The sequence below is a fragment of the Corylus avellana genome, chromosome 9 (genome assembly GCF_965113065.1).
Source record: "Corylus avellana chromosome 9, dhCorAvel1.hap1.2, whole genome shotgun sequence".
Taxonomy (NCBI): Eukaryota; Viridiplantae; Streptophyta; class Magnoliopsida; order Fagales; family Betulaceae; genus Corylus; species Corylus avellana.
Window position 1 is genome coordinate 20,676,829 of NC_142498.1, and position 20,374 is coordinate 20,697,202.

Genomic DNA, 20,374 nt, shown 5'->3' on the forward strand with positions numbered 1-20,374 from the left:
TAGAATAGAAAGAGAAGATTTTACCAAACTCTTAATTGCATTTTAAATTGTGTTTTCAAATAACATGTTTTGAAAATCCTATTTTTTAAATCCCACGTTCTGAAAACCGCAAAGCCAAATAAATCCTTAATTTACTAAACTTTAAAAAGTAACATTTGACTCTAACCATCGGCTCATAAATGGTTGTACTTTAATTATCCAAGTTACCTTTATTAATTATTAAGAAATAGAAACAACTGAAAAGAATTACATTAAAGGGTGGATACGAAGAGAGTTGTTCACCCTTGATCAATTGGGGGAGGGTCAAACCACCCCCACAACCTATAGGGGTGGTCTGTCCACCTCCTTGATGGTTGTGGGGTTGATTTTGTGGTGGTTTGGCCACTCTATAACCATTTTGAGAGCTTTTAAATCATTTGGATAATTTAAATAAAATAAATTCAAGTGCTTGTCATGTGTGTGGTATTTTTCTATTCATTTTTATGCCAAATACTAACGGAAGGTGAAACTTATACCGATGTGTTTAAGTGCAAAAAAGGGTGGTAATTTGAGAAAGACCAATTGTATTTTTCCCTTGAATTTGCTTAGAAAAATCTTTCAACTTGAAAAACAGGTGTCCTTGATACATGTAAGAGGATAGGAGCCAAGAGGTATCCTAAGTTCGTAAGCTTTATACTTTGGCTCTCAACTAAGATCTTTTTATATAGCATCTATGCATCATGCATGCCTCACAGTATGTATGGTCAAAGTAAGCAAACATGGAGGATATTTGGCCTAAATTTTGTTAAAATCTTCTAGAAAATGTTGTCGTGGTTATAGTTATAAATGGTTGGGGTTGGCTTTCAGTGAAGGGTACAAGAGACAAATGGCCTGTATATCTATATATCAGGAGCTATTGCTTCACCGGTTGAGAACTAATTTTAGTTGTCCTTTCTTTTTTTCTTTACGTCTGAGGGCAATTAATTTCGGGTGGATCAGCTTTCTTTTCTTATTGGATTATGGTGAAAGAAATTTGGACGTCAAAGCTTCAACCTAATAATTATCAAATTGATTGTTAACAGCTTTTTTAAAGGATAATTAATGCCAATACACCACTTACCATCTAATTTGAAGTCTACCCAAAATAGGGAAAAAAAAAAGAAAAAAAAAAGACAAACCCGGATCAATGATTATGAAAAATATATACACGTAAAGTGAGAAACTTCCTTTTGGTATAATAACCTTTATTGTATTATTATTTGGAGTTAAAAACTAAATAATAATTTTTGGTTCAAAGTTTTTTTGCAATATAAAGTGCAAAAATATAATAAAAATATACTCAATTTTTTTTTTTGTTGATAAAATATCACATTTTTAATATGTATCACTTTTCACATTATTCTATGCAAAAAACGCTCTAAATTTATATAATCTAATAATAAGAAATTATAGAAGAGCCTTGTCCAAATGGAAAAAAATAAGTACTCCTCAGGGGTGGTTTACTCGACTGGAATCACGCCTTATAAAGCCGAGCTCACTAATTTAAATCTCTATCTTCCTTATACTCACCTTGTGCGGACACATAAAAAAAAAAAAAAAAAAAAAATTAGAAAGTTTGCTAACCTAATGAGAAGGTAAATCCGATAGAATTATCTCACATTTATGGGTTCCAATGGCTAACAATTAAGCCCATCCATCAAATTGAGTGCAGCTAAGTAAAGATACGGATGAGATCATGATAAGTTAAATAATAGTATCATCGAAGAAAGACACATTTCAGTAGAGAAAATATAGATAATTAATCCCATCCGCACTCCCATTGTTTGGTTGTTGTGCCAAGTTCTCAGTGCTCTAATTAATGCACCAATAATATAGACCAATATTGCACCATCGAATGGTATGTTCTTCTTTTTTTCTTTTTTTTTTGTGGGTTATATTCAAATTGTTAATATATATATATATATAGACAATGTCTCTGGTTTGTGCATATATGAAACAATCGAAACCCAGCTCTTCCCTAGTCCCTAGAGTAGTTCATTGGCACATGTTAATGACAACTGCCATCGATTAAAAAAAATACTAAAATTATTCTCACAATCTGCAACCCTTATGCCAATGTTTCCTAATATTTTAATTTGATTAATTAATGGGTATATTAACCAAATTTAAAGATTAGGACACATCGGTAAATTGAGGTGAGTAAATGTAGTTTCGGAAAAGAAAGAAACAAACACTTAAACTATTTTTTTTTAGAGTGCTACTAGGAGTATTATACCTTTTATTACAAATCCTTTACAATGTTGTGTCAATCTAGTGGTATTTTGTATGCTTTCAAGATACTTAACATGTCAACTACTAGACAATTAAACTTTTTATTTTTATTTTTAGAGAAATAATTTTTTCCATTTCAGATAAATAATTTAGAGCATAAGCTCTAAACAGAAAGAGCAAAAAGCTCTGATAGTACAATATAAAAAATATAACTAGGGATCTCCTCCATCTAAATTTTACCTATTATATCATTTACAGCAGTCTTTGTCAACCCATGGGCCGCGGCATTCGCTCCCCTTTTAACATGTTCCACAGACCACGTCTAAAATCCTTGTAAGACAATTCGAATATCATTCACAATCTGTCCACACTTACACCAGTTGGATCCTGTGACGTTGACAACTAAACAATTAAACTTGATTTGTAGTTGACATGACAGTATTACACGAACACCTATGTTAGTATGCAAAGAGTTGTAAAAGTTGTAGTAGTCAAAGTATTTTTCTTATTTTTAAGTATTGGCGGCTCATGTTCACGCAATTAGGATAAGCTTAAGTAATATTTGTTCAGATTATATACTCTAAATTAAAAATAAAGGTAATTAAAATAACTATAAATTACTAGTAAAAGAGGTAAAAGATAATTCCCACACTAATTAATTAACTTTATGTACCAAAAGTAGTCGAAAAAGGGAAGCTTTTGGTTCGTTGCTTGAAAACAAAAGTCTTGCACGATCAACCAATCCGTACTTATTATGCATTATTTACTTTGATTTGGTACTTAATCATATGAGTTTCTACATAATTCATATTTTAATATGAATTAATAATTATGTACTTGCTTACTCCAAGAGAATGGGCCGGCTGGTGGAGCATGCTCCATTTATGAGTTTATTTGCACAATTTTATTTATTTATTTATGTTATCTAGAAAGACATGGGCTTGAATTTTTTTAGCTACAACAGGGAGAGAATTAAGAATTTAATTTAAAATATACCGAATTATAATAATTTTTGTGGGAGATCGTAATTAATAAAATAAAATGAAGGGATAACTTTACTAAAGACCCTTGAATTTTCATATAATTTGACAAACCTTCCCAAACTTCAAAATTTCTCAATTTAGTCCCCTGAACTTTCAATTGCAATCAATTTGGACCCCTCCGTTAATTTGAATCGTTAAAAACTTAAAAAAAAAAAAGACAAAATTACCCTTCAATTTTCTTTTTATTAAAAAAGAAAAGATTGAAATAAATGAAAAAAAAAAAAAATTGAAAAAAAAGGGTCAAAAGCTAGCCCAACTGTTGGTCACCTTGTATTTTTTATTTATGTTTTATATAATATATATTTTAAAATTTTTAATTTGAAATTAAGGGTAAATTTGAAATTTTATAAAAAAATCAAGGGTATAAATGTCATTGTCTAACTAAAATCAGACGGAGGGGTCTAAATTGATTGCAATTGAAAGTTTAGAGGACCAAATTGAGAAATTTTGAAGTTTGGGGGGGTTTGTCAAATCGGGTGGAAGTTCAAGGGTCTTTAGTGAAGTTACCCCTAAAATAAAAAATCCCTAACTTTTTTTAAAACAAATTTTGGTGGGGTTGGAGGGATAAGAATGAATTACTAAGAAATAACCCATTCTATATGATCTTCATTAATTTCTTTTTTATGTAAACATACTATTTATTAAATTATTAATTGTGCCAAAAGTTTAAGCTAATAAAAAATAGTAAATTTGATCATTTAATTATATTTTTAACTACCCCCTTCATGTGTAGGGCAAAAAAACACACAGAATTTAACTGAAATTGAGATTGAATTATAGAGTTAAGATTCAAACTCATGACATTTTTTATAATAATATGTTAAATTATCAATTTTCTAAAAAACTTAAGTTAATAAAAAATAATAAACTTAATCTTTTAATTAATGGTTTAACAATATTAATACTATCTTATCATATTTGTACTCATGCAATAACATATCATATCTTCTATATATATATATATATATATATATATATATATAATCCATAAATGTACTTAAGTAAAAAAGAAAAAAGAAAAAAGAAAAAATAAAAAGAAACCATTAAACTCGATCAATGCAGGAAGGGCATGGAAATTAAAAATAATCACCAACCAATATCCAAACCCTAAGAAAAGAAGGCAATGAAGTGGGTGAATTTAGGTAGATCATATATATATATATATATATATATATATATATATATATTTTCTAGTGGATGTAATACCTAAAAAGGGAAAGCAGGCAGAGAATGATGAAATTTTTCGTCACGATGCCTTTCTATGTATGGATTTTGGTTGCACGATAGAAAAAGTTTTAGGAAAAAGAATAATAATGAAATGAGGAGATGATGAAAGCGTGAGGGCAGCCATTAATGAAAAGGCATGCAATTAAGAGAATGGTGTCTTTTTCTTAATCCTAGTCTCTTGATCGAGTTTAGTGGGAAGTCAATAGTTTAAAATGGCTTAATTTTGTACGTAAAGGTCGTGCAAATGATACTAAGTTGCAAGAGGGTGAATTATTTTTATATTTTTTATTTATTTTCTGCCAATCTGCAAGAGGGTGAATTGGGTTGTTGTTGCTGCTCACAAGAGTTCATTACAGCAAGTGTGTGATTAATAATATATTCAGTCAGTATGGCCGGTGAGGGGTGGCAACGTGCAATTAAATACTAAGGCATGTTATGAGAGAGAGTTTCTATAGGTGTAATTTTCATGTAATTGTAAGCGTTGATAGGGTAATATAATTTTTGTCAAGTATTTTCCGAATTGCTATAGGAATTTATGTGACATTTATCATGTGAATTACTAAAATAGAAAGCGGCACGTGACACTTATTTTTATGAAATGTAGATTATCACTTAAATTTGTAAAAGAATTATAATAATAATAATAAAAAAAAGGTTATAGACCAAACATTATTATTTTCTAAGGCACAACATCAAAGTAGCATTAACGTTTCACTATGCTCCACAAGGCATAATAATATCAACCCCAAAAATTAGAAGTAGATGAGTAATGTGTGTTAACTTCCACTCCCATTTTGGGGCCAACTGAGAGGGGTGCTCTCTACGTGTGGCAATTTTTAATACGATATGTAATATGTGTAAAAAACGAAATTAACAGGTTATGGTTGAGGGTTTGACCAATTTAATTCAACGAATCGAGTTATGATTACTCTATATAGTTTTTTATCCATTTCTTAACATGATCTGAACTTGATATGCAACATTTGGAACTGACAATTTTTGGTACGATCCACAAACCTGATATGAAATGAGTGGGTTATAGTTGATGGGTTAAACCCATTTAACTAAACAGGTTGGGTCAAGGTTGACTTATATAGTCTTATATCTATGCCTTAACGTTATCCGAACCCTACACATGAACACGAATTGCTACACATACTTCACTAAAAAAAAAAAATTGTTAGAATTTTTTTTAGCATATTCAGGTGCTTTTTTAAAACCTTATTATGATGGTGCCATTAAAATAAAATTTAATGCAGTTGAACCCTTCTAAAGTTAAATTCCTAATTTTGTCTTAGATTCTCCATTCATTCAGTGTTACAGTGTGAATATTTAACTAACAAGTTTGTCATGTTCTCTTTTGGGAACAAATTTAAGCATGGAGTTTCTTTTATATTTCTCTCTTGTAGTTCTCATAATACTGAGATAACTCATGTAATTGAATAAATATACTCTATTTTATATAGAGTTTGAACTTAGACGTAATTCCCTCAAATTCTCCTTACTTATAGTGGTTTTAAATCATGGACTTGGCAAAAGGCAAGGGACCCCCTTAAGCAACATATGAAAAAACCTAGCACTTTGATGTCATTAATTAAAGTTATATGCTTTTGAAAATGGCCCGCAGCACACAAGGCATGAGTATAATGCGAGACAAAAATGGCATGCCCACCTAAACATAGAAACAATCCAAAGAGTCTGAGTGCTATGAAACACCGAAGCAACTCACCCAATATTTAATATGGGTTGCATCATGGTAAGTTGAGGTCCCTTGTCCACAAACATTGCTCAAGTTTGGAAATATCATCTCTAATTCTATTGGAGGCTTTTTCTTCGAGTGTGAGAAGGGATGGCAAACTTTATATGTTGGAGGCTTTAACATTGTTACTTTCGCAATGTATCTTTTGTACGTAAGAAACACATGTTTTTTTTAATAACAATGACCTGCCACGGTCATTTCGGTCATTTCGGTCTTTGGAGTAGGCCATATTTAACCCATATAAGGCTTGAAAGTAGCCTGTCAACACTGCTTTGTTTGGGTCAGGGTGGGCCTCCAAAACCAAGCTACACATCCACCCACATGCATGAATTTATATAAAGACACTGGGTCAACCTGTAAGCCCCATTAGGCTTGAAAAAAATTAGAATACTATGAACATTAGAACAGAAAGTGCAGAAAGTTCCACAGGACTGGGAGTCTGGGACTAGTAGGCAACATAGCATGAAATTAACATGCAAAATACTATCACAACAGTCATGGATAACTAACAATTGAAGAGAGGATCCTGCAACAGCACAAACATAACTCATCCAATGAAAAAATTTACACACGGCAGGTTTTAACAACAAAACAAGTTTCTTCTCACAAAGTCTGTCATACAATAAGAGCGAACATATGCAGCAATGGACCGACAACCGAATTCTGTTTTCTGCTTTCCATCCTTAATCGTATGGAATTTGAATATATGCAGCATCACAGACAAAAGGGATGTCAGCATACATGCCAGCAAGAGCACAACGTATACACTCCAAGACTGTGAAAAGGTAAGCAAATGCCACAGCTGTCCAGAAGTGCAACCCCACTTTACCCCAGTAGACAGCAAGTGGCATCCAACGGCTCACAGTCCCTATCACCTGCAAGGCAATCTCCAACAACATGCCCATTACCACATGAAATCTGAAATAGTGAGGCCATTCCTTCCTTCTCACCACTCCAAGATATGCTACAAAAAAATATGCCATCAAGAACCAGCTCGGCAACTGCCCAATGGCAATAAGAAATGGGTATGTTAAGAATTCAAAGTTCTCCAAGAAGGGGTGCAGGTTATATGCTGTCTCAGCATACATCCATGTCTCGTGGAGAGGCATTAAATAGGGGAGGCAGGCCAATGCCCTCCACCACCATCTTGGCTTCTTGGTCATTGGAGGGAAGCGGAAACTGTATGGAACATCCTTTGATGCTCGAGGGGTCATATGAGATCTGTGTCGCCTTGGTAGCAAGGGGATTGTGCGTAAAAGGCTACCTTGATCCCCACTTAAAAGTGGGGTTGAAGCAGCTGAAAGGTGCAAGAGTGGCTTACCTACAATTGAGAATAAACAAATATAGAAATTACGACATTTGAGAAGCTCCATAGCATTGGATCATCATCTGGATGCGAAATGATACAGGCTACAAAGAATATAAGACAAGGCCGTTCATGTGCCTATAGCCAACCAAGACTTACCCTCCTGATGAGATCCCCTTGAGCTCATGCTTGAAAATGTGGCCTTAGCAGGCAAACAAGAAATGCATGTGAAGAATGAGCCACGGGCTATGGTGGGCTTACCCGCCCTCGAATTCAAAAGGCCACGCCCAGAGGGCATTGTGCATCCATTTAGTATCATAGTGAAGTACCTGTTTAAAAACCAATATATTAACAAGAAAGTTTGAAATAGATCAGCATAGGAGGAGCAAATAGAAGTGATCAAATGCAAGAAGTAACCCTCCCATTCTCTGGTAAGTATGTTTCCATTGATAAACACACACTCCTGTGCTGAATACAACCAGAAATGTTAAATGAGTGGAAGTATTACCCCTTAAGAAGAATAGCACATAAACATTTACAAGCACTCCAACAATAAGAAAGGCAACCGGTCTGATGATATTATACAGCAATGTCAACAGACGTGCGTGTATGCATTCCTAAATATAGGAATCGACATATTGACCATGATAAACAGAAGAAGCCACGCGCTTATTAAAACCAACTTTCGCACCAATGACCTACGTTATCAATCTCTAAGCTTTTTAATACTAAAATTGTTCCACCTGTACCAATTTTGGACTGATGGCCAATACATCATTAACAAAATGCTTTCAAATTATGTTCACCACCAATAACACCCAAATACTGATTTGAGAGATGCTGTATTGCCAATCTAGAATACCAGTCTTCAACGGGAAGGAGCAGGAAATGCATAATAGATATGATGAAGGGAATAGGCCACACTAGTATAATGACTTATCAAGCAACCTATTTTTCCGTCTCTCTTCTCCCTTCTCTTCTCTCATTTCTGTTTTCTTTTTACATGATATTGGCAACTCTTAAGCTCAATCGTCAACTTATCGAGCTACTAATATTTTCCCAAACCCGAATAAATGTATCACAAGTTCTCTCTCTCTCTCTCTCTCTCTCTCTCTCTCTCTCTCTCTATCTATCTATCTATCTATCTATCTATCTTCCCCTTAGTAGATAGGGAAATGATATACCTTCTGGTAACACATAGCCACACTATTAGGCAAGCCATCAGTTAACATCAAATAATCACAAATGGGACACTAGAAATAGGATCCTTGCGAAGACCTCTTCATTCATTTGCGCTATTCTACCATTTCAACCTCTTCGCAAATTGTACAACAATACTTTCCAAGGGAAATACCATGAATTAGCGTTCAAATCTTTCCTTTCAAGTTCTTCTAGTTACCATCGCATAAAACTCATATCCAACTCCAAAAAAAAAAAGAAGTCCCAGTATATAAACATACATATACACTATGGTGAAAGTGCCAACATTTCCAAACTCTATAAATACGCAAATGCCGCCATTGTTTACCAAGCATTATATCACGAAAGTAAACTAAAACCACCAAAAGAACATACAGATAAACCACAACCGTACAGAAATAGAGAAATTACCTTGAACCAGAGCCCCTTGCAATACTACTCTGAAGTTACCACTTCTAGGGTTCTCCGCTAATTTTTTCTCGGCCTCATCGTCTCTGTCACTGCTGCCTCTGTCCGTTGGATTAGTCTGAAATACGTTATCTACATCATATCCTTAGTGGGCAGATCCATTCATATCCGGCCCAGATGGATAAACCTGGGCCCGTGAGGCCCATATGACATTTGTGTCGGCTTTTGCAGAAAAAGCGGTACAAAGTAGAACGCGTTGTGCGCACTCCACGTGGTCGAGAAGAAAGCAGGGGAGGATTGCCCATTTCCTGGTTTCACTGCGAAGAAAGAGATGAGAGAGAGCGAAAGAAAAGGGAAATAGAGAAACGTGGCTCAATTCCCCATAAGTCTCACCCACATTTCACACACAGACACAGACAGACACACTCGAGACCGTCATAACGATCGGCGCCCCTCACTGCCGCGAAAATCAACCGAACCCCTACCCCACGACGTCATATTCACACCGTTTAAGTCTCTCTCTACCGAAGAGCTTTCTCTTCTCCAACTTCCTCTGCAACCCTAGGCCCAAACGGTGCGTTCCGCTTCAAGCATTCTTTCCATATTTATGCTATTTTTGTTGCTCACAGAAAACGGTTCTTAGACAGTATGAAAGCACTAGGTTCTTTTTTTTTTTTTTTTCTTTCAGTGTAAGCTATTGTTTGATTTCGATCGAAACTTACTGCTATTTTGTGGTTTTTTTATTTTGTTTTTCATTTGTTCGTTCTTTTTGTTTCAGTTAATTACAAACTTAGGTAAAAATATATCTGTGTGTATGGATTTATTTATTTTGTTAATTTTTCCTATGTTATTGTTCATTTTATATTTTTTGCGATTGTTGAATCTGGAGATATTTCTGTAAGGTTAAGTTAGGTTGTGATTATTTCAAAATTCTTGTGGTTGTGATTTCAGTTTAGGTTAAATTTTGTTGTGATTTTTGAATTGGAAACTGGAGACGAGGTTTATGGACTTCGAGCTTTTAGATTCTATAACCAATTGATGGTTTCCTTTTTGATGCCGAAGTTAATTTTACACTCAACAAAGACAGGAAATGCTCTACTATGACTTAAAGCAACTTATTGGTGTGAATTTGGTATATGTAATGATAGTTTCTCCGCTGTACGGCTTGAATGTTTCTCAATATGCTTGAAAGATATGCTAGACTGTGTTGCTCTTTTTGCAAATGAAAAAACTCTATGAGTTTCTATTTGAGAAGTTTTTTCATTTCTGATTTGCAAAAGTGCGAGTAATAGGCATTTTCACATGTCATCAGGTGACTCCAGTGCGTGTGCATATGTGTGTGTGTGAGAGAGAGATGCCCTTGAATTTGGCTTTCACTATGCTATTCAGTAAACGTCTGTTCTTTATTGAACCCTGTGGAGTTTATTTTGGCTTAGTTCTTCACATTAGATTTCAGTTTCTACTCGGATTTCCATTGCCGTTCTGCCAAATTGTTGTCGTCTTAATATGCTATTTTGAAATCATAAAGATGTAATCACTATGGAAGTACTCTGTGATTGTTGTTCCCCCTTATTCCGTTTTCTCAATTTGCTTAACATATCAAAGATGCAATTAATTATTTTTCAAGCTCTAGGGTGGCATGTTTAACTGTTTTTCACCTTGCCTGAGAGGGATTTTAGATTGTATATTTACCCAATTGGTTTTTTGTGAATAGGATTGCTAGTCAGTTATTGATAATCACTCACACTATGAGTTATAATTATCTCTTGCCTTTTCTGTGGAAGAACTATTACTGCAATCATCTGCTTAGAGCTTTGACTTTGAGGCAGTTTTGATATTTTATATATCTAATTTCTTACTTGGCAATTAAAATTATTGCTGTTTTTGTGCATTTTTCAGGATGAAGTAGCATTCCAGCTATTTAGTGAGAAAAATGGTCTGAAGTATGTATTAAATTTTATTGTTCTTAATTTTTTATTGTATTCCATTGCTTTTTCATTAGTGAATGTTTACATTAATAATAGCCTGATGTTGACATTTTTTGGCAAGTCAGGATAAACTAGTCATCCATTTTGTACTTTGTGCTTCCTCTTGCGGTAGACTTTCTAGTGATCATGGGGTCAGCTTGTTGTGTTGCTGCAAGGGATAAAACCCTCGCCCAAGGAGCTGTAGGTGAAACTTTGCATAGGAATGTCATCCATTCACCATCATGGAGCTGCCGGTGGGATAGTAGAGGGCGTGTGGCTGGCGAAATTGAGAATCCGTCCGATCATGTGTCCCATGCAATCAGCAGGAATTATAGCATGGAGTTAAAAGGGTCCTTAGATTCTGAAAGAGGTAATTTGTCTGATGTGGGAAGCCTCATGGACAATTTTGGAACACCCACCTCTCTGAAGTCTCCAGTTCATGAAGGAGTTGATGTGAATCTGATGACTCCACATTCAGGTAAATCCTTGTAATGTATAGTTTGCCTGCAAGGTATTGTTTGGATGCATCAAAGCGATTTAGACATTTAAACTTCAATTATTATTTATTTATTTTAAATCAAACTTCAAACCTTTTCCCCCATTTCACCCTTTGTCTACGTTATTTAAGCCATTTTGTCTTCGAAAACTAATTTTTCAGACTAGGTACAATGTGTTGAACTTTTGTCCTCTGACAAACAAGAAATGCTTTTCAGTTGAAAATATTGTTTTGCCTACCCCCTTGATGATGAAAGACACAACAATGCTTTCTTGCTTGGCCTCAAGAGGAAATCCTGGTTTTGCTGTAATTGTTTCAAAATGGATATTAATGTTGATACTTTCTTCAAGTAATTGTTGTCTATGGTGCTTCCGTTTAGGCAGAAGAACATGTCCATAAAGTGTAGTTACTGTAGAAATTACAATACAGAAATTTCATCTGTCTGTGTCAGGATGTGACATTCGTCCCTGAACACATGTCACAATTTTGTTATGTTGTAAATTACTGTGTCAGGATGTGACATAGTAATGTACCTGCCTTCCTCCTACCTGCCTCCCCTTTCCCTTTTGCATTGTGATTCTTTTGTCTTTTTCTTTGGAGTACTTGGCTTACGCAATGCTCCTTTTGGATTTTCTAAGCTTAAAACCAATATAAGATGCTTTTTAATGGATCTTAATGTGCTCATGCACTTGGCCACACCTCTGTTATCGTGCTATAGGAAAAATAACAAAGGGATGATCATGTACAATTTACAACTCACATATCTCTGGATTTAGTGGTGCAAAGTCCCTTGGTTTGCCTTCCCACTTCCATTTCATATGACACTGGATTAAGGCTTTCCCATTTCCATTTCATATTGTAGTGCAATATAGTGATTTGGTTTGTGGATTGATGTATTTTGTTGCTTGCATCTTCTGTCCACTGATGTTCTTGTGCTTGCTGCAGATCTGTCGATGGCAAGCAATTTTTCTACAGAGGTAAGTTTGAAGGAAATGTAATTATGTTTAGTAGAAGTTTTGTAGTTTGCTCTTTATTGCTCAAACATTTTCTTCCCTCATCCTTAGATTAATGCCTAAGCCTCTTTTGTTATCTTTTAGGTGAAGAACTTAGCAGAATCACCAGAAATTGTGGAGTCATCTGCACCAAATCTTTCGTTCGCCATACCTTCAGTTCTCTCAACACCATCCATCGATACTCTGCCTACCCATGCTTATCCGGTTCTTCCTAACTCAACACCATCAAGACGGGCCCGTCGTTCACCTGGACACCAGCTATTGCGACAAGTCTCTGATAGTCGAATCTTGCGACTGAAATCGCCAAATAACAACTCAATATCTGAAGGAAGACCGTCTTTTGTACTCTCCACTGGAAGCAACGACTTAGCAACTGGATCCCAATGTGGATCTTCTGATGGCTGGTCAATCCGCACCTTTTCTGAGCTTGTGGCGTCTTCACAAAGAGAAAGGTGGTCTTTTGATAGTGAGCACTTCGGCTCTGGCCATGGCAAGATAAGTGGATCCAGCAGCAGGTTCTCATATTCTCCCTCAGTAGAATTGCATTGTTGTGGAGCCTGCTCAAAGCTCCTAACAGAGAGATCTTCATGGAGTAGCCAGAAATTGCTCATCAGCAATGAGGTCCCAGTGGCTTCCGTGCTGGTCTGTGGGCATGCTTACCATGCTGAATGCCTGGAGACTATGACAGTGGAGGCTGACCGGTATGACCCGCCTTGCCCGGTTTGTACGGTTGGAGAGAAGGAAGTCTCAAAAATGTCAAGAAAAGCTCTAAGAATAGAAGCAGAGTTGAAGGCAAAGAGCTATAAGATATCGAAAAACCGGGTTGTGGATAGTTACCTCGATTGTGATTTTGATGTTTTTGATCAGGATAAAGATGCTGAAAATAAGGGAAAAGTTGCCAAGATGGAACCCAGTTCTAGCACGAGGAGTTCGTTTGCGAGGCCTTTCTTGAGGCGGCACTTCTCTATTGGTTCCAAGTGGAGTAGATCCCTTTCAGAGAACGATTCTGCCAGGAAGAAGGGTTTTTGGGCAAGATATCGCAAAGATTGACCTGACCTCTCAAACTGGAAAGTGGTGAGTGAGAACCTCTCTCATTATAAGACGTTACGCTCACCATTTAGGATGTTTCTTACTTAAATTGTAGCCTAGCCTCCCTAATAAATTTAGTTTAAATATTTTGTTTCTTTTGAGGATTTTTCCAGCTATTTCAGTGCCACCACCCAGCCCGCATGAAACGATAATTTTGTAGGAGATACGACACAGGTGTTAAAAAAACGTGGTTAACCTTAAACAGATATCGTCCAGCAAATCTGGTCCTTAATAATGTGGATTTAGCCTTGCTTACCAAAAAGGCTTGTGAGAAAACTCAAGCTCGAATCAATCACTAAAAGATGACTCACCCCATTAAACCCTGTGCCTTTTGCAAGGAATATTGTAGTGCTATTTCAGTGCTACCACCCAGCCCGCATGAAACGAGGTATGTGGGAAAAAGTATTCCTAGGATTTTAATGAGTTTGAGCCTTGCAGTTGCTGTCAAGCCTGACCTTTTTGTTGTACCCTTTTAACCTTTTGGGAGCTGCTGTGCTTGCCTGCAGATTTGCACCCAGAGTGTATAGATCGACTAAATGCTGGACGAGCTATGAGACTCGTATAAATGTGCAAGAACATGGAAGTAGTCTGGCCTTGTTTATTAATGGGCATGTTTAGGGTTTTTGATTTGGAGGTGATTGATGTGATATAAAAAGTAGATAGAAGTTTTGAATTTTCTGAATAAAAAAATGAAAAATAATAATAAGTTATTAAGGCGGTATAAAAAATAAATATGTTGTAAAATCAATTTTTTTTAAAAAAAATTCAAGGTTTTTGAAGGCCTTTGCCAAACAGGGCCCAGAGGGTCTTGTCGCACAACGTGGGCGTTCCTCAAAGACAGCGTATTTTGTCACTTTGTCCGTCTTCTTTGACCGTCTATCTCCTAAAGAGAATTGTAGATCACCATTCACCACGGCATAATCTGATTGGCAAAGGAAGAATCTAGGACAAAATAATAAGGATTTTTTTTTTTCTTAAAATAAATGGGGTGGAAAGAATTTCTGTGTGTCTATTAACCTGATATGTTTTAAAATATATGTAAGAATCATATATTCAGTTAATTTTATTAAAAATGCAGGTAAGAATCACATATTTTTAAGGACATAAGTTAATTTAATAAACTGAATTAAATGAATTTCTTTCTAACTCAGTTTAGAGAATTTTTTTGTTTAAATAGCAATATACTACAAGTAATCAATTTCACTAAGAGGCTGTATTAAAGATTTCCTATTATTATTATTATTATTATTATGTTATTTACAATTCGAGAACAAAACCAAAAACACAAACATGTCATTATATTTACCAACAAAAAAGTACAATTATTTGTTGCCAAAACAATGAATTTTCACGTCCCCAACAAATCCTACACCTCTATATAAGCTGAGGCATCCTTCTCGAAGGTTTATACATAGGGACAGAACTAGAATTTGATTGTGAACAAAAAAAAAAAATTTCTAAGGGCCAAAATAAGAAAGAATTCTAAGGGCGGAATTGTTTTTTTTTTTTTTTTCTAACAAATTACAAAAATATATTTTTAATAATTTTGGACCATGGCTCCCATCAATTCCCATTAAATCTGTAATTCTTGCTTATACAATAAACAGAGCACACATATCTGTTTATACAATAAACGAAACACAAAGATCATTGCGTTGGTAACACTTGTTTTTGGGTAAGTTTCACTTCTTTTTACTAAATATTGTTGGAATTAGACACCCGTCCTTTGATATCTTGCCCACCTCCATTGTCATCGGTCCTATCACCATCCAGCTTCCAGCCTTTTGTTGACTTACCAGTAGAGCCATGGATTGACTTTTTGAGCTCTAAAGTTATTTATGCATATTCTACGCGTTCCATTCTTGGGCTGGCCAATAGTACAGGAACAACGTCAAAAACTTACAAAATAATTATAAAAAAAGCTCATCAGCAAGTTTTTCAGGCCCAACCCACATTGAATTGATACTTGATCGAAGCCCAAATTGTGTTTAATAAAAAATCAGAGAAATTGAGAGATGAGAAAAGAAAACAAAATGTCAGAAGTGGGATTTGAACCCACGCCCTCTCACGAGGACCAGAACTTGAGTCTGGCGCCTTAGACCACTCGGCCATCCTGACTGTTGATGTCAGATGTCGGTTGAATATAATTCACATTTACTAAACTTTGTTCACTCTTCACGACTTTCAAGCACCACCTTCACACAGAATCCAATGTGCATGGAGTGTTGGACCGTTGGGTGTACATGTAATGGTAGATCACTCATAAACACGATCTTTAGAGCATGTGAAATTTATAAAAATTACTCTAATAATAAATGTCAATTTAATAAATTAGTTTTTTTAAAAAAAATAATTTAATAAATTAGTTTTTTTTTTTAAATAATTTAAAAGAAAACTACGTCCTTCAATCATTGTGAGACCAGTTATATTAGCAATATTCATAAAATCTATAGCTTTAAGATCTCTTTTAATGGTTAAGTGATTGTGAGACCAGTTATATTAGCAATATTCATAAAATCTATAGCTTTAAGATCTCTTTTAATGGGTAAGAGCTAGTATGGTAGCTTTTATTAAGAAACAAAATCATATATATCACAACTATATATCTGATTCAGCTCTAAGTGACAATGCTTGTTCTAATGTATAGTTTTTTTCTTTTTAATTTTGGGTAAGCAAAATTTATATCTATATTTCAACTATATTTTTCAATTTTTTTTTTTTACATGTCCACACAAGAGGGGGAGAGGGGATTTGAACTAGTGACCTTCGCTTCAATTATATTTTTCAATTTGAATCCAAAGATATAGTCAAATGTAATCTGTCTTTATGTTTTTTTCAAATAACTTGCAAACCGTGCTTCTGTTTGTTAAAATTTTTGTTTATTGTCTTTTATTTTCTATGTTCAAAAGAAAAATATTAACAAACAATTTAAAACACAAAACACTCATACCAATAATTTTCATCTTTATCTCTCATCACAATACTTTATTAAACAAAAAACAAATTGAACCAATGCTTGTTCTCATAGATCACCCTCACTGTAATGTGCGATTGATGATTCATCCTACCAGCCACTTTAGCTGGCATAATCATGCAACATTTTCAGCAGAGCTTCCAATTAATTTACATTGGAAAAACGACGAAAGAAGATGCATTGGTGTCATAGTGCATTTCTATAATGGCTGATAATGCTCTGCAAACCTGATCTATAACTTGGATGGAGAAGCCTCACTCCTAATTCCTTCTTCATAAGAGCATTCGAAACTCGCTTCTCACCCCTTGGAGTACCCTGCTCAACAACGGGTTCTGATTTCCCTGCAGATTGCTTGATCCGGCCGGGCCACTTCTTCGCAACCAAGTCTCCTGCATATGCAAAGACTTCTTCCCGAGGGGCCGGGTCATCATCAACGATATTGTAAACTTTCCTGAAACAAAAATCAAAGGCAGTAAATAAGGAAAATGTTTCCCACTGCAAGCATATTAACAAGGTTGCAAAAGATTAAATTTAGAACAGAATGAAACGTTTTATGTGATAAACGGGATTGAAGAAACAAAAAAGGAAACAAAAGCCAGAGTAGTTACTAATAAAAGAAATAGTCCATGCCAACCGAAAATTCAAACCCTCATGATTTCTCAAAATCTCTGGGCCTGTCCCATGCATTTCTGTTGAGCTCCAAATTAGATAACAAGCTCTAAACATAGACAACTACAAACTAACTTGGAACTTCTCTCGCATGCTAAGAAACATGTGTCTATATATGTGTGTGTGTGTGACATATGCGTATAAAAACAGGAAAATGCTAGACTTTGAACTATTTTACCATTTGTGACATGTGTCAGCATATGATTAGAGGATGTTAAAATTATTTTTTTAGTGACTGATGTGTCTCTGACCACATGCTAACACGTATTAGAAGTTTTAAAATAGTTGTATGTGTATAATTACGCATAAGAAAATATGTAACACGTGTGCCTCATACATGGTGGTCTTTAAGAAGAGAGTGGCATTCAAAGTTTTTATGAATATGCCTTCATATTATGAGGCCTTGGGATTCCAGTTTCTTATTTAGTACTACATTTTCTTTTCCTGTTAAGAAGGAAAATAATCCTGATGGAGATTGTTTACCAATATCTTAAATATCAAGAATCTTACATTTGTTTTTCTAGCAATCTATCAGAACTGGAATAAATAAAGTGTGAGAAAATATAACAGACTTTAGGAAGGGTGATGATTGGAACCTACCCGGGGGAAGGTGTGTTAATACTGGCCTTAAGTGCCTGACAAATGTCCTCAACATGAATTCTTGATGTATATTGCCTGTATACTCTCATCTTCTGACCTTCTGACAATGCTCCTTGCTTAATTATTGTATCAACAGCACTGTAGCGGAAAACAGTTTACCATAAAAACCAACCTTAAGCATGGAAAATTTGAACCAAACCTTAACTCCATCAGAGCATAGGCTCTAGGCCAAACTGATTTTTCAGATGATCGATAAGCTAACAAGAAATATATCAAATAATAGTCACTATAAATCATGGGTCAACCTTTCATAATGGTCATGCAAAATGATATTGGCAACTTTTCATGGCAGATTTTAATTACAATAAAGCTTATAGCATGAAACATCAAGCTAAAACTCATACTACTATTGGTTAAATCCCATTGAAAAGTGACTACGTGAACTGTCTAGTAAACTGCAGATCCAAAACAAAAGGCAGCTATTTGGTCATACTTAAAAGCTCATTACAACCTTCTACCAGGGCCGTAGATACCTCCTAGCCGAAATACTTGTGCCGAGAGCCCAAGATCATCACCCAGATTTAACCATTTCTTCTCAGCAACCAACCTTAAGTTTGCCAACTCTCTTGTAGGGCTAGTAGGATAACTGCCATAGGATAATGCACATATTTAGGGCAATTGACATCACCATAGGCACAGGATTTTGCATGCTTAAGAGGTTAGTAAAGATGCACTTGCTTACTCCTCATCTACCCATGCACCACCACAATCTCCATATACACCTGCCAGCAAAGGAATTTCTCCAGGGTCAAAGACCAATTCAGGAGCTTCAGAGAAAAATTATGCAAAGAACAGTTGGATCCAAGGATGAGAGTAGGAGCTGTAAAGAATAAAATTACGAGTTCTGAAGTGAATTACTGTTCAGCATTGTTACTCCTCATAGTGCATATGTTTGCAAACTGTATTTGAAGAAAATTTGCAACAGTAGAATGTCTAGTTGCTCATAGCTCTTGAATTCACATTGAGATGAGTAATGCTACTCTTTACACCCATTTCACACTAGTTGACGTAGCGTGTTTTAAGTATTTTTTCTTTTATTTTTTTCAAGTGGCAAACATGAGAAGTCACTTAAAACACATCACATCAGCCGGTGTGAAATGTGTGTGAAGAGTAGCATTACTCTATTAAGATGAATACACGCGACAAGCCGACAATAAAGTACTTCAGACAATAACATAGACCTCCAATCCCAAAGCCAAAGAAATAAAGACAGCAACAATAGACAATCATAATTAAAAAATGTTACATTCAAGTCACTGTGATGCAACTGTTGGTTCATTAGGAATTCGAATATACACATACCAGTTGATGACAAATAACAAAGCCATCGGAGATTTCCATCCATTAATGTGCTCGTTAGAAGTTCTTCATGCCGAAGCATCTACATAATTGATAAGAACACAATGGAAAAAATTATCTCATTGAAAGCAGATCACCCCAAGAGAGATAATCAATTCAGCACAACCTTAAACGTAAAAATGACAAATAGTACTTTTAACATACCGGATCACCAATACCCACAACAGGAGGGATCGAAACAATAAGGTGGGTATGATATTTCATAGTATCTAGAATGCTCTGTCTGGGATTTAATCAAAAGAGAAACAATTAAGTGCCAAAATAAGAAAAACGCAGAATCAAAAAATAAAAAATAAAAATAAAAATAAAAAGAACGAAAAATGAATACTTAAAATTCACACACGCTCACTCTGGCTCATTTGCATCGAAAAGGTAAGCATCAAATCCCATCTCTTCAAGCTTCTTCTTCTTCACCATGCTCGTGCAAGTCCCAGAGACAACCCTAATATTCAATTCAAAAACCCAATGTCTTTACTCTATTCAAAACCATTTCACAAAGGAATGCTTTGTAAATTCAAGTCAAGCCGAAGAGAGATATTAACTATAGCAAAGAAAGATAATCAGTGGAAAGGAACTTACCATCCTTGGTTCTTAAGCTCTCGAGCGAAGAACTGTGCGACGAAACCCATTCCGAGACAGAACATCCGGTTCCGAGATTTTGGCTCCGATGGATCGCTTTCGGAACGTAAATCGCCAGCGACTGCCGCTATTCGGGACAAAAACGTTGACGTTTGGGACATCGGAAGACTGAGATTTCTCGGAACATGGCCGAATCTAAGCGGAGTTGCCGATATTCGGCCCGGTATGTGGCATATATCCATCGCAAGATATTGTAGCTTACATACAAGTATCGGTTCGAGATTGTTGAGCTTTTGAAGCGGGAGTGTATCAAACCGCTTCCTCTGCCTGTGCCACCGTTAACTAGAATGGGCTCGGGTTGTCTTAGAGTATTGT

The 20,374-nt window shown here is 35.5% G+C and overlaps 3 protein-coding genes and 1 non-coding gene across 5 annotated transcripts; 1 reads left to right on the plus strand and 3 right to left on the minus strand.

The window, feature by feature from the left end:
• Positions 1-6,798: 6,798 nt before the first annotated feature.
• On the minus strand, positions 6,799-9,298 carry TIC20-I (translocon at the inner envelope membrane of chloroplasts 20). The gene is made up of 3 exons (XM_059604311.2): positions 9,197-9,298; positions 7,745-7,914; positions 6,799-7,600 (listed from the first exon to the last, which is right to left on the minus strand). The coding sequence occupies exons 2-3, from the start codon at positions 7,902-7,904 to the stop codon at positions 6,963-6,965; spliced, it is 798 nt and encodes a 265-aa protein (XP_059460294.2). The 5' UTR covers positions 7,905-7,914; positions 9,197-9,298; the 3' UTR covers positions 6,799-6,962.
• Positions 9,299-9,478: 180 nt separating this feature from the next.
• On the plus strand, positions 9,479-13,844 carry LOC132190254 (uncharacterized). Of its 2 annotated transcripts, none has more exons than XM_059605189.2 (5): positions 9,479-9,767; positions 11,093-11,136; positions 11,243-11,638; positions 12,602-12,633; positions 12,754-13,844. In XM_059605189.2, the coding sequence occupies exons 3-5, from the start codon at positions 11,308-11,310 to the stop codon at positions 13,717-13,719; spliced, it is 1,329 nt and encodes a 442-aa protein (XP_059461172.2). In that variant the 5' UTR covers positions 9,479-9,767; positions 11,093-11,136; positions 11,243-11,307; the 3' UTR covers positions 13,720-13,844. The 2 variants fall into 2 exon arrangements, with proteins under 2 accessions (XP_059461172.2, XP_059461171.2); XM_059605188.2 differs by having other exon boundaries at positions 11,247-11,638.
• A 1,948-nt stretch (positions 13,845-15,792) lies between these two features.
• Positions 15,793-15,876, minus strand: TRNAL-CAA (transfer RNA leucine (anticodon CAA)). The gene has a single exon. It is a non-coding gene; the product is annotated as a tRNA-Leu (tRNA).
• An 844-nt stretch (positions 15,877-16,720) lies between these two features.
• On the minus strand, positions 16,721-20,281 carry LOC132189928 (NAD(P)-binding Rossmann-fold superfamily protein). The gene is made up of 8 exons (XM_059604773.2): positions 20,000-20,281; positions 19,770-19,862; positions 19,565-19,643; positions 19,364-19,442; positions 18,744-18,783; positions 18,513-18,647; positions 18,002-18,139; positions 16,721-17,183 (listed from the first exon to the last, which is right to left on the minus strand). Exons 1-8 carry the CDS (start codon positions 20,239-20,241, stop codon positions 16,919-16,921), a joined length of 1,071 nt encoding a protein of 356 aa, XP_059460756.2. The 5' UTR covers positions 20,242-20,281; the 3' UTR covers positions 16,721-16,918.
• Between the last annotated feature and the right edge of the window lie 93 nt (positions 20,282-20,374).

Bases quoted from the DNA above. Each gene is read 5' to 3' on its own strand.
- TIC20-I (XM_059604311.2), bottom strand. From the start codon at position 7,904: ATGATACTAAATGGATGCACAATGCCCTCTGGGCGTGGCCTTTTGAAT. The intron at 7,601-7,744 runs GTAAGTCTTGGT...TCTCAATTGTAG, and splicing joins AAGGGGATCTCATCAGGAGG to GTAAGCCACTCTTGCACCTT.
- LOC132190254 (XM_059605189.2), top strand. From the start codon at position 11,308: ATGGGGTCAGCTTGTTGTGTTGCTGCAAGGGATAAAACCCTCGCCCAA. The intron at 11,639-12,601 runs GTAAATCCTTGT...TGCTTGCTGCAG, and splicing joins TCTGATGACTCCACATTCAG to ATCTGTCGATGGCAAGCAAT. The intron at 12,634-12,753 runs GTAAGTTTGAAG...GTTATCTTTTAG, and splicing joins CAAGCAATTTTTCTACAGAG to GTGAAGAACTTAGCAGAATC.
- LOC132189928 (XM_059604773.2), bottom strand. From the start codon at position 20,241: ATGGATATATGCCACATACCGGGCCGAATATCGGCAACTCCGCTTAGA. The intron at 19,443-19,564 runs GTATGTTAAAAG...TCAATTATGTAG, and splicing joins TTGTGGGTATTGGTGATCCG to ATGCTTCGGCATGAAGAACT. The intron at 18,140-18,512 runs GTTGTAATGAGC...TTTCCGCTACAG, and splicing joins ATCTACGGCCCTGGTAGAAG to TGCTGTTGATACAATAATTA.